The following is a 14,387-nucleotide window of genomic DNA, read 5'->3' as shown; positions in this document are numbered from 1 at the left end:
TGTCCCTGACGCGACGCTTACACTATCCCCTCGGACAACGAGACAATGAAAGCGATTGTAAGCGGAGGCTGGTAAGTGTCTGCTGTAATAGGACCGGGTATCAGAGCGAGCCAGAATTTTTGAGCCGCGTCAAGTCTTAATTAACAGCCCTCTGAGAGCATTTGCATGTACCTGACGGAGGCTTTATGCACGACGGCACCTGATGTGGCCGGGACACCGATAATCCAAGGCTCCTGGGGTTCAACAACGAATTATTCATCCGTACGGTTCTACTGGCTTCAAACGATTCGTAGGAACTCCGATCTATACTCGATTACGCACTCAGTTAATTCAGTACGACGGAAGAAATTCTGATTTAACGAACAGATATACTCCGATCGATACCCGTTTATTTATTGCTCCGCGCTGGATCGAGCAGTTCGTGTAACGCGAAATTGCTTTTGATTGGTACAGCCCGCGAAAAAGCGCGAACCTTTTGATCAAATTCAATGATCCGTGGCGTTCTCAGCCAGCGAATGTGTCTGAATCCAGATAGGTAATGCGTTTTCTTTATACGAAGAAACAAATATTTTGCGAATATATCATATAAATAATGTAAACCACATCTTGCGACATAATTAAACTAGAAACGAATTGGTGTAACTAGCCCAAAAATTAATAGGATTTGAAACCATTAGTAAATCACTTTCAATTTCTTCAGATTATTAAAGAGAATGCGAAGATCCTATATGTATACGGTGACACCCATTAATATTCGGATGCTCTAAAAAAGAACGATAACTTTGTTAATATTGGACTATGCGATTTGAACTTTTTTGGGAGCAAGAGCAATTAGTTTACTACAGGATGTGAAAAGAAATTACTTCAATAATTGCATTTGGTCGGAATTGCAGAAAAAATACTACAAGTTACATTTTACAACTTTTTTATGCGGGCCTATATTGAAATTTTTAGAAATACTTTTTGTGGATCTGTGCCAATTATATGCACTGTGTAAGTTTCATAGAAATTGGTTGAAGCGGGGAAAAAACGACAGGCATTGAAAGATGTAAGAATCCTTAGAACTACTGCAGTTGGAGGTCGAAAATCGTGAAATTCTGTAATTTTTACCATCTTTAAACATTTGTAGCTTATTACAACGTCGAACGATTTTGACAAAATCAGAATATGTTTAATTGATACAGATCTACGAAACGAGTTTTCTAAATTTTCCATATAAGTCCACATAAAAATGTTGGAAAATACAACTTTCAGTATTTTCTCTACGATTCCGACAACTTGCAGCTTTTTCAAAAATGTTTATGACGTTGTGCAGCAAACCAATTGTTCTAACTTCTCCAAAAATTTCAAATCGTATATCCCAATATTAAAAAAGTTATGATCTTTTTAAAAGTGTCCGAATATTAGTGGGAGTCACTGTATATGACTGCTGTTTCCTGCAATTGTTGCAGACCATTTTTATTTTGCATAAAGATCTAAATTTCTGCGATTTTTAGAACGATCTACAGAATAATACTGTATACAAATATATGAAGGGATGTCATATCTTATTGGATGAACGTTTAGCGAACGATTAGAATTTTCAAAATGGTGGAACACGTTGTGCAAGATTGCGCGTTACTTTGCAAAAATACTTCTTGTTTGAACTTATTTTCGAAAATAGAATAAAAGAGTTTGTTTGAAAGTGACCCATACTTTTGGAAGATGAAATTGTACGCTTTATGAATCCTCGCGTTACTCAACAATTGATTTATAGCTTAGGAGTAACGGCGACTCCGAAGTCACTGTGGATCGCTAGACATCGATCATTTTCAACCTCGATAATGAAACATCAATCAGAGAAGCTCGGTAAATATTTGAACGGCCGTGTCGCGAAATTATTACCAAGGAAGCATGTCAGACGTTCAATCCGTTAGACACACGATTTGCAATTTCCTTCTGGAAACCGATGGATGGACAGAACGGCGGAATGAATAATGGCCGTCGCCAACGACGTCTTCGCCATAAGTTCGAATGCACGCGACAAGCAAATCGATCTGCACGATTGGTATTCGACACGTTTCAGTGTTTCAATGGGTTGGACCAGAGCGTCTCTATTGCATTGGAAATCAACTTGGATTGAAACGAATCCATTCTAAAATCCCAAATAATTGATTTTTATGTTTAATCTCCTTTTTGGAAGAAATGTATTATATGTAGAAGAAAAATATTTGTAATCTTGTGATCCAGCTTCCATAACATTTATACAAACGATTTCTGTATTATTTTGCTTCTTTACAACACAAGTGACGATCCATAATTACTAGACAGCGGATTTTATGCATTTATGACAAAAATAAGGTGTAATTTAAAACAGTGAAAACATTACAGGAATTTAAAAATACTCTATTATATTATTTTCAACTTATTAAACGCATTATAAAAAAGAAAATAAATTTCTATTCCATTCCAGTTTGTTGCAATTCAGGTAGAAATTTTTATTTTGCATAAAGATTCGCCGTCTAATAATTACAGCTGAATAATGAACAGCGTGTGTGCTAGTGTAGCTAGATCTTCTTTGAAAAATTGATTGTAGTAATAGATCATACAGAAACGATAATAACTCAGAGTAGCTGGATTTTCCTTGAAAATTTGATTGTTTCAGCGCAAAATGATCAACTCACACAAGTGTTCCTAATATTTTGACCACCCACCGTGCGATTCGGCAGTGAAAAAGGAAAGTTTGAAGGCCATTATTCAAGAAACATTTTCATTTGTCAACTAGCTCAGGGTATATTGGAAAGCTCAGGCTCTAGGATCTGGATCGAATGCAAAAAGAAAGCGAAACTCCGTCGCGCCGGTGAGGATTGCGTGACCGTTCCTGGAGCCAGAAGACCGAGGCCGATGTTTCACACGGAGAACCGGAAGATAGTCGATAGAATTTCATCAACGCCTTCAATTACACTCGACTTCTAATTGGAGCGTGCTAATATATCGATTGCATTATTGCATTCGACTACACGGAGGCATGGTGTACCGTGACTCGGTACGACCTACATGCATCATTCACAGCGACGTCAGCGCGCACCGGTTCGTTGACATTGCCGGCAACAATGCCACGTCGGATTGACTGTATCTCCCACGTTTATGCACAGGTTACTGTCGCCCGGGACAAGCATTTATCTGACAATTAGACGGAACCGTGGACAGAGGCAGGTGTGCCGCCAAACTCCATGGTATCGTCTTGAGAGAGCCTTCTGGAGCGTCATTATGTACGCCTCGTTTTGAAATATTTTTAAAGGCATCAGACGATTGGTTTTTATTGAGGTTTTGCATACACATTCTCGGTTACTTGGACCATGCAGTATAATTTTTTGAACTCGAAATGCTTAAAATTGTAGGAGTTATGGTTCCTTGAAGAGGGATGGCCACGGTGTCGTTTGGGTTTCCTATTGTAGAGCACTATTTTGTAGGTCTTATTTGGAAATATTTTTAAAGACATCAAACGTGTATTTTGAATTGAGGTTTTGCATAGACATTCTCTGTTACTTGGACCATATATGTAGCATAATTTTTTCAACTCGAAATGCTTAAAATTGTAGGAGTTATGTGCTCCTTGAAGAGGGATGACTACGGTGTCGTTTGGGTTTTCTATTGTAGAGCGCCATTTTGTAGGTCTTGTTTGGAAATATTTTTAAAGACATCAAACGTGTATTTTGTATTGAGGTTTTGCATAGACATTCTCTGTTACTTGGACCATATAGCATAATTTTTTCAACTCGAAATGCTTAAAATCGTGTCGTTTTACGTTTTGTAACGAAACCAGACATATTTTTGAATACACGTGCTCTAAGAAACTGCAAAAAATTGTTTTTTTCAGGTCCTAGACGTTCCATCGCGTACTTCGATAATCGCTCATTAATTCTATAGATCTTGAGGGTCTCGGTAATGACTCCGTTCTGTGGTTTCCCACGGCTTCAAAATTGCGGCGGTAAATACCGTGCAGGCGTGCGATCGTCTCAGAATTATATCACATAAACGTAGAAGCCTTGATGATCACCCTTGCATAAAGATGACAATTTCAAAATGGAATTATAAACGAGGCAGGCACTGGAACGATGATCGAGAAAATTTGTAGGGGAAACAGACCTCTCGCCCGTCAGAATTAATCCTCAGAAATGAAAATTTATGGAGGTATTTGCAGCACAGTGTCCGGTAGACTTCTAATGGTTTATTCAATACAAGTTATCACGATTGCACGGAATACCATTGACTTAAAAAATTTCATCGAGTCCCAGGAAATATTTATTTTTTCTCTATGTATATTAGCCTGTAGAAGTTAATATTTATGTAAATGTATTTTACAAAAGTTCACCTCGAAGTTTTCACTAACTTGTTTACTGGAGAACTTTCCATCAACATTTGCAGGGTCGCAATTAAAAACAAATAGAGGTTACGGGGTTCAGTTTGCGCCGGAAGAGAAACGCGGTAAATGTAGAATATGACAATGATATACACCGATTGCCATGATAGCTGTCTATTCAACTCTGAACATCCAATAGTCGTAAATCTGAAGTAATTGTGACTATTATGACTGGCTGCGAATGTTTATGTATTTTCCAGGTAATATTTCTCATCGAAGAGACAACTAATATCACTTATTTATTAGATGATTTAATTACATATTGTCTTGTACTCCTCTTCTTCTTTACTCTTTATTCTAGACGAATAAATAGGAAAGCGAATGATTGGAAAATCCGGCGAAGCAGAAACGGGGAGATCGTCTGGTTATAACCCTAGCACTCCGATGAGGGGGGGGCTCAACAGGTTGAAAAAATTGGAAATAGGACTATTTTTCTTGGGTGAAAAATTCTGAAAAAATTATTATATTTATTGTCGTTTATGCATTATAGTTTAATATCCAGAAGGTTCTGCTGTTACAGCAAAAAATTACAGTGCATAGAAAAGAAAAAACACTGACGTGAGCGGATCCGAACGCTCTTCTCATCTCCAAAGAATAACAAATAATCCCAGAACTAAGAGGATCAAATATAACAATATATCGAAACCTAAATAAAAATGCTATAAATGTAAAAATCATGTATGCAAAAAGCATTCTATAAATGTTGTATCCTGTCATTCATGTTTGTCATCTGAAGTAGTTCAGAGTAGTATTGATGTATACATTATCTTATATTGCATATCCTATTGTGTACATATACATCTAAATACAATTATAGAATGTTCATAAAGTATCACACGCTTAAATATTACCAACCTTTTGTTTTAAATAATTTTTTCTCAGGAGAAATGAGTAAAGAGTATGGATTCGAGGAGCCCCACAGTGGGACTTTTCGTCCAAATCGGAGACAAAATCGAAGAACTTTCAATAGAAATGAGGTAGAGCGATGACATTTTTTAAAAATTAAAGCTGAAACTTGGCAGAATATGGGACAAATAGGGAGATTATGGTACGAACGTTTTATAACCTTGAGAAACTTCGTTAAACTTTCACAATTTCAAGAAAATTGCGGTTTTTTCAATACCATCGTCCGTCAAGTGATATACGTCACATAAACGTTCAAATACTTCATTATGTTTAATTTTATTGTGTTTTAAATATGACAATACAATATACCTTGAAACAAGTGGGTTATCAAATCATTTCGACGAAAAAATGATTACATTAGTTCTGTTCACAAAAATCGATTTCTAGCAAAATCCTGAGGTCGTAGACAAATTTTGAGACCAAATTTGAAATCAGTGTGAAGAAATCCACAGGAAATGATGTGTAGCATGTTAAAAAAAATTTTTTTCCGCGCGTGGTATTGAATATACCGCAATTTTCTTGAAATTGTGAAAGTTTAACGAATTTTCTCAAGGTTATAAAACGTTCGTACCATAATCTCCCTATTTTTCCCATATTCTGCCAAGTTTCAGCTTTAATTTAAAAAAATTTCATCGCTCTATCTCATTTCTATCGAAAGGTCCCACTGTGAGCCCCCTCGTTGCGAGTCCGCATGAAGGATCGGAGTTTGGGAGTGCTAGGGTTAATTAAGTCGTCGAATCGACGAAGCCGCGGAGATGACTTCGGTGTTGCGGTATTGTGTAATCGTTTGAAATAGCGATCGCGGGTGATCGCGGTGGTGGCCGGCGAAGGATTTCGCGGGGGTGGACGCGGGGCGGCTGACATCGTCTTCTCGTTTCTCGGGACTCCTGCGGGAAGTCACGTCGCGGCCACGATAACGTATCTAAGATTTGCATCGCCGCGGGGAATTCGACGATCTCACGGCACGGATCCGGAATGCACCGTCGCTCGCGCCGATGCGCCTCGAAAAGCACGGATCCTGAATAGCCCGAATCCTCGATCTCGATCCGGAGCGCGTCCCCGCAGACCGGAAACGTTCGAGTCATGATTCCCGATTCCAGAATCCCCACCGTTCCCCCGCACATCGCCCAACAGCTTTTCTTTCGCACTGTCAACCCCCGCATTCCTGTGCGATCGTCCCCGAATACAATGAATATAATGGGCCACGGTGCACGACGCGAGACTGCCGTTACCGTCGACGTGGTTCGGGTTAGTGTAGCTTCCCATGTAGTACTTATTGTTAGACGGTTAGCCTATACCTCTTGTACCAAACACGATAGGGGAAACCGCTTGCGAACCTGGATCATTTCGGTAAATTTCACCGTTCCCTTTTAAACGGTTAGGTGTCCGATATCAACCCCAAAAATTCCCACGGTATCGAGGTAATTTGGTTAACGCTGGAACTACAGAGCGCTACGCGTCGCTGGTTTGCAGGGTGATTCACCTGAAACGGGCCATCGGAATATCTCGCTTGCTGTTTGCTCCACTACTGTGCAAATGAAAGAAGCACCCAGTATAATTATAAGATATAATGACGAACAGTATGTTTATGCAGAAATTGTATTGTACAATGATTCATTTATTGCATTAAAGTATTAGCGAATCCGCAATAACACATATTCTCAGAACTATTCAACCAGCGGAATCCTTTTTTAAAACTTACTGTGTTCTTATTTGTTCTTATTTGAAAAATAAAAATTTCCGACTTTAAATCGTTGTTACCACTTTTTGTATTTCTGTAAGATACAGCGTTCTCTCCTAGTGCCGCACAAATCATTTCAGTAGCTTCAACAGCTGATTTCCTATACTGGAATACAAAGAGTAAGCAGTGACGCAAATGATGCTTCTCGCACGCCATATTGCTTGAAATATTTGCATCGAACTGGAAACTCTTAGAGCGGTCATCACGACTCTTCTTAAAACTAAAAGAACGCTCTTTCAGATGGAATCAAAATCGGGAAGTAATTCGAATTCAGTCAGAAGTTATGATCGTAGAAACAAAGGGGAAGGAACTTATTTGCACAGCTAATAGTTTTCCGATAGGTCTGATAGGTCAACTTCGGTTTTGTAGGTATTTTTTACATATTATTTCGTAGAGCGTTCTACGATGCGATTTTATGCATTTATGGCAAAAATGGACGAGTGAAAAACAGAACTGAAAAAATATTTTCAAAATTATTGAAAGAAGAAATGTGTTTGCTTAATTTTTGTTGAGCCCTTTACGTAATTTGTGAACATTTGTCAAAGTGACACTGGAACAAGATAAAAATGAATCTTAACTTTGGGGAACTCTGTGACCCGACTTTCGATGTGCTATATTGCACGCTCTGTTGCAGTGACACTTGAAATAGAATTGTCACTACTGAACGCGATGTCAGCACGACGGCATGAGTATTAAGATTGTAGAATAAACTGTCATGAGGATGGGACCTAGATTCGTGCACCGTTTACAGTGTAACCGCAGTCTAATGCGACACCGTGGCGCAGATTTCAAAGCAGACCGGGCTGCTTGGTTTTCTGGGACAATCCGTCACTTGCGGCCATGATTGATACTTTTTCAGGATTCTATTTGGGACGCTGCGGGTGACGTATGGGTCTCCGCGAAAAGATCAGTAAATTATCGGACCAAGAAATGGGAATTACGAAGCGGACGCGCACACAGACTGCGTCAATAACTCGAGACGTTTTTGATATTTTATTGATTAATGGTGGCAGGCGTCGGCGAAACGGAGGCAAGCTGTGTTATACGATTTTCTAAATATCGATCGCGAAAAAATGGCGACAATGAATCACATCGTTCAAAGTAAATAAATTTATTTATAACGGAAACAACATTAAAAATAATACAAACCACCGCTTTTGGTTTTTGTTGCATTTCACCTGTCTCGTCAAGAATTTCTTAAATTTGATAAAACTCAGTTTATCATTATTCGTGACAAAAATGAGTAGATCAGATGCGAAACAGTGAAAACATTTAAAATTATTTAATAAAAAAAAATGTATATGTAGCTCCTGTAGCTTGCAATTAACGCAGGCAATTCTATTTTGCATAAAAGTCCAAGTCTAATTCTTATTTCAAGAAAATATCTTGGAATAAAGTTGTGACAGGAAGAAGTACCTTTTTCATCCAATGTTTAAACTGTTATACAAGATTACATCATTTGATACGAAGTTCGTGCAGTTTCATCCTACGAATTACATGATAAATCATGATAACAATAAGAAGAGATTGTACAAAGCTTTTCTACGGAAGAACCACTTTACAGTAGAACGTGTTTTGTTACCGCAACAGTCCAAGAATCACAGGCGAATACTTGCTGGACGAAAAGTTCACGAAAAGGGACAAAAGTTGCTTGGGTGGTTCTCCTCGAAGTTTCTTGGACAAACTTGGGAACCGAGGTCTGGCAGCGTCGCGTTGCTCAGCCTCGAGCTTAATTAATCCCAGGTAATGTTGTTTTATCCGACCGTCGCGTCGTATTGTTGCAAGTTGCCGGATTTATTCGCAACGGTTATACGCGCGTCGCAAACAGAACGGCTCCTCGCTGCAATTCATCACGTCGCTCGTCGTATTAATTGGGATCGTTATGCGTGCGGACGTGTTCCTCCGGTTTCGCCGCTCCTGATCGAGCAATTAATAGAATTCGAATTTGGACCCGAGCAGTTGCGAATTTCGCGACACGAATCGCCGATTCCGTGCGACGCGATTCCGGCAATCTCACGTTCCTCGCCAACTTTCATCAGTTTCGTTAAGGGAGTGGACTCTTTTTTTCAGGATTGCAAGGGTGCGAGATTCGCGTTCTCATTTCTCCATAATATAATACAAAAATGGGGTTTTTCAGTAGTCAAAAACGCTAGATAAAAGATCGATGTAAGGCGCTATAGACCTCAGAAGTCCTATTTTTTTTTATTATGAGGCGCAATTTGCATTATTCAGAAGTATACAACTGCCGAATAATGAAAATTACGCCTCGTAAACGAGAAAATAAGACTTTTGAGGGCGATAGCACCCTAGATCGATCTTTTATCTAGCGTTGTTGGTTTACTGAAAAACCTCATTTTTGTATTTTCGAGAAATGAGAACGCGAATCCCGCATCCTTGCAATCCTGGAAACGAATCTACCACCTTGAGCCCTTCATCATAGAGACAATTATATGATAAATAAAATTGTGATAGTAAATTTGATTAAATTAATTCGTCAGGATCAGAGAAAACAGGATTTTATTGATAAACCTTTATGTTGTAAAATATCAAAAAGTGTTTTGAAGGAGCCTCCTGGTAAGGAGTTTTACATGCTAAAGTTTTAAAATGTTTTGCTTATTTGTTTGTCAACATAAGGGTTGAATGTCCTCAATATTTGTTCACGTAAACGTCTGATATTTTATAAATCTTCTAGTGTTACAAATCCATGATGTTCTACTAACAACATTTACTTCATGTGAGACATAATTCTGACAATAATTTTAAAAAATATTAAAATGTCTTATAAAATGTTATTTTTATAGTTTAAATAATTACAAAAGAAAAAATCAGAAGCAAGTCACCTAGCGATATCTCAACAAGCTGAAGTAAGATGCAATTAACATACGAAACTCGAGAACTGACAGCTAAAGCCAAGACGTTCGAAACTGTTTAAGGGCTGGGTCCAGTACACTTTTCAAGTGATCAGGGAGCCAGAACGTCTGAAAAGCTTTCGGAGACATGTTTAGTGTTTCCTGAAGTTCTAGCGGAGCCAGGACGTCTGAAGAGGCTTCAGAGACACGGCAAGTGCTTTTTGAAGTAATACTTCCTCGCGTACGGAGTTCGAGGTGCTGGTTCCTCGTCAGAAACGCCTATGAAAATCAGCGATAATTCCGGCGGAATCGGCGGAGCAGTTCGAAACGTTTTATCGACCGCGGCGAGACGTTCTGCAAGTGGCTGAGAAGTTGAAGGGATTTGCTCGGAGAACTTCTCTTGGGAAAGAAAGTTCCGGAAGCTGGCCGTCGACGAAACGACCACGAAACTTTTTAAAACGCGGGACCGGCGATCTTTAAAATGTTTTAAACATTCGAAACCGTTCCCCGAGAGATGCCTCTCTCGTTCAAATAATACTGTCGGACCTCTTTTATTCGAAAACACGCTTTTCTATTCGGACATTCCATCACCATTATACAAGATATTTTCAAAATGTACTTCCTTGAATGGGGTAATTCCTGAGGTCATTTCAAGTAACTTTCTCCTTTGCGAAAATATTATCGGCGGCTCCCTTAAGGAGTTATTAACGAAAAACACGGACCAATCAGAGCACCGCTACAGCGAGCGCTGGCATTGGCCGAGCCGCAAGCGGTCCGCTCTAGCGGTGCTCTGATTGGTCCGCGTTTTTCGTTAATAACTCTTCAACGAATCTCTGGAGAACATTTTCGTAAAGAAAAAGTTATTTCGAATGACCTGAGGGATCACCTTCTTCAAGTTCAAGGAAGTATTGTGCATACTATGTTATGTCCAGAGGTGGGCAAAAATTTTACTTGTAAAAATTTTTGTCCAACTCTGGTTATGTCGAACGCTGTACAAATTAATATGTGGCTCCCAAAATCCATTAATTGTATAACTTTATTTTAAATTCCAATCTTTCATATTGGAGATTTCTTAATCACTTGTAAAATGAAGAAAATGCATAGAAAGCGACAATGGTACGTAACGATACGTACATGATGGTTAATTATCAGTAAATACACATAAAAATATCAAGCACTAAACGTTTTAATACATATAAATAATATCGTTGATAATTAATTGATGTTTAGAGATGTTACCGAATAAAATATCAAATATGTATCGTGCTTGTCCCGATGCTGCACAGGATTTAGAGGCAAGGAGATTGCGGTGTCTGGTCCCAATATTACGCTTCGGAATTTATTATAACAGGGCACTGAGAGGAAATCCAAATTCTGATCGACCAGCCAAGTTTAAATTATATTGTGGCGTTCGCGAATGAAATATCTGCGGGGAAAACAATTTCAGCGAACAACAGCGACGTGGGAACCGTCAAGGAAGTTTTAATAGATATCTAACTGCGGAAAGTTTACGCTGTTTCAAAATATACGACGTGCAAAAAACGAGTGTACGCCCAGAAAAAAAACCGATTACGCTGGGGCAGAAGTCTGAAAAAATGGTTTTTGGGGATGTTTCCCTTGGAAACTGGAAGACTTTATCCAGAGAGGATGTTTTCATATTTAAATGGGGGTTTATTTCAGAAAGTATCCCTTAATTTTGTTATTTAAAAACATTTATCAATTACGAAGTTATGGCAGGGAGGGCCTGTCGAAAATTGCTGCGGGTTCATCAGAAATTAAAAATTCGATAAGATTTATATGTATATTACTAGAGATGAACATTCCGAAATGTTGATTTGGATCAAAATGGCGAACAAATCGGTTATTGTTCCTCGCGTGAGAAGCCAGCGCATCGAGCGATCAATAGCAATCGTCGCTAATGACTTCGCAGTCAACGTAAAACAAACATACAACAATAACAACAACAGCACACGGAAAAAAAGAGAAAATTGTATTTCCGGCAGGGATCGAATACTCACGGAAACAGGAGCTGTGTGAGGCGCGGCTACTTCCTGCGTGTGATGGCGTCGACTGGGGCTGGGGCTCGACCTTTGGGAACTTTGTCCACGATGCCAGGAGCTCCCTTTGTTATTGCTGAAAGCAAATTGAATAATCGATTATTATAATGGGACTTGTGTGGTACTTCGAGACTGAAGTTTTCTTTTTCGTCGCTTCGTTTTCCGACAGGTTGACCATAAGATCGATACTGGATTAAGAGTTCATAACTGCTATGGAACTTACAAATTATGTATTACCGGAATTAGCAAAACTTGTTTAATTACGTTTAGGGTAATATTGGATTTTATACGATGTCTACGGGAGAAAGATTCTCAATTATTGAAGAAGATTGTTAAGGGTGCACGACCTCCCAGCGCAGGCATTTGCAAGGGTAATTGTTATATGGTTCTATTCATTATTTTCTTCATTAATAATTATGGATTTAGATATTAATTAATAATTTAGGATTTACAATTATAAGTTTAATTTAGTAATTCAACTAAATTCATCATTTAATCATTTAAGTCATCGTGCGCGTGTGTACAGGGTGTAAAAAAGTTATGGTCATTCGTCCTAGGGGTGAATATACACCTCTGGATCGGTGGATATACAGTAAGGAGCATAACTGATTCAAAATTTCATTGAAATTGGTTAATTGGTTTACAAGTTATAATCGATCAAAAGAGTTTATACACCCTGGGTTTATACACCCTGTACATACAAACAAGAGTTGGTATTGACCAACTCTGATCGAGCATTGGCGCAGATAACATCTAAAACGACCAGGCCTGCGCGTGCGTTGAATCTGTGTCCCTGGAGGGCAAATCGAGAGTAAACAGATCTTGACAGGGAGACAGTTAGGACGCATTTTGCAAGCGTGTTATTTACGTTGCCACGGGACCTTTGACAGTGTCGCGGGGGTACCCAGTGGCTCTCGCATTAAGGCAAAGAGGGAAAAATGACGGGAGCAACCGATTAGATCTCGCAATAAATTGTTCCGGGGCGCGACTCGTCATCGTGGCCAGCCAATAGAACGATGTAATAAATTATCGGGTCGAGAGTCCTCGGACGTGATTTACACGGCCGATCATCGATAATCGGCCCTTGCAGATGCCGATATATTACGCGAGACAATGATCTACGATGCGACGATACGGTATCACGAGATCGGAGGCTTTTAGTAATCTCTGCATGAAACAAGTTCCGACGTTTTGCCTCGGCCTTTTGCAACGATGCAATTTCTTCTGGATTCGCCAACGGTACTCCGTTTTGGTCTGCTTCTAGCCTCCGCATCCGAAGCCATTTTGAATAGAAAATTGAGAAATTTCATCCAGCGTATTTGCTCATACCTCATGTTTAATCATTCGTCGAATGGAAACTATTTAGAATTGTGGCATGGCAATTTCCTCAGTGCACCACCTTAACCGCCATTCGCATAAATAATAAATACATAAAATCCGCACTTCAGGTGCAGAGAATATTTGGTGGAAGAGAAATCTAATTGGCTATACACACTCTGTAAATCTTGAAATTATTTTCTGTCAAGAATCTACTGAAAAGTCCAGCATTTCTCACGTCCAGATGGATGACAATCGGACTCGACGCATACCACAACCTTTTCCCGCCGCGATCCCCGACAAAAATCCTCGGTCGAATCGTCGAAAAGCATTCAGCCGTTCGCGTTTCCCCTCATAAATTAGAAACTCTCTCGTCACCGAAGGCTGAAGAGCATCTCGGAGCGTGATCGTCGCTGTCGGCCCCCGCCGGAGGATGAGACACGCTTATTGTCTCTAAACCGACAGGTCTGATCGTAGCCACTCCCAGGCCACGGGAAAGGATCATCGAGGATCGCTTCGTAGAAAGTGGAATGGAATCGATGAACCACCGCGGCCGGCTCGTGACCCGGTGTTCAGCTGGAAGACGACTTTACTGTCAGTCAAGTCGCTCGAGCGGCTCCATCATCGCGGAAAAGAATGATCCTTCTTCCCCTGGTGAAAATCACAGACGCGCAGTCCGCCCAAAGTGCTGTTTCATCTCTCACAAAGCGCAGCATTTTACACACGATGGGAAGTCATTCAGCGAGATTTGCGATTTTACCGCGCCGTACCCGCGGCTTTTATCTGCTAGCCGATTCCAATGGGGCCGTCATTTTAAAAGTCAATTTTTATTTCGTATTTTCTATACATTATACAGGGTGTCCCAAAATTCGTGAACTTCCCGAAAGGGGGTGGTTCCCGAGACCAATTCAAGCGACATTTTCCTTTGCAAAAATGTTATCCGCGGCTTTGTTTGCGAGTTATTAACGAAAAACACGGACCAATCAGAGCGCGACCTAGACGCGAGTTGCCACAGTCGGCCAATACATAGACAGTTAGCGCGCCGTGCTTGAAATGGTCTCAGGAACCACCCCCTTTCGGGATTTTCACGAATTTTGGGACACCCTGTATAGTAT

General features: G+C 39.9%; 1 protein-coding gene across 5 annotated transcripts in view; it reads right to left on the bottom strand.

Moving 5' to 3' along the window:
- Rhogef3 (Rho guanine nucleotide exchange factor 3) overlaps positions 1-14,387 on the bottom strand; it is a 244,696-nt gene that overhangs the window by 38,292 nt on the left and 192,017 nt on the right. For all 5 annotated transcript variants that reach the window (XM_076422055.1, XM_076422058.1, XM_076422056.1 and 2 more), the window contains one exon: positions 11,917-12,031. In XM_076422055.1, the coding sequence (XP_076278170.1) occupies positions 11,917-12,031 (115 nt within the window). The remainder of the gene's footprint in view (positions 1-11,916; positions 12,032-14,387) is intronic.

This window comes from Lasioglossum baleicum, chromosome 4 (genome assembly GCF_051020765.1).
Source record: "Lasioglossum baleicum chromosome 4, iyLasBale1, whole genome shotgun sequence".
NCBI classification, from domain to species: Eukaryota; Metazoa; Arthropoda; class Insecta; order Hymenoptera; family Halictidae; genus Lasioglossum; species Lasioglossum baleicum.
Note: the sequence above shows the minus strand (reverse complement) of the source record. Positions and strands in the feature narration are given on the sequence as shown.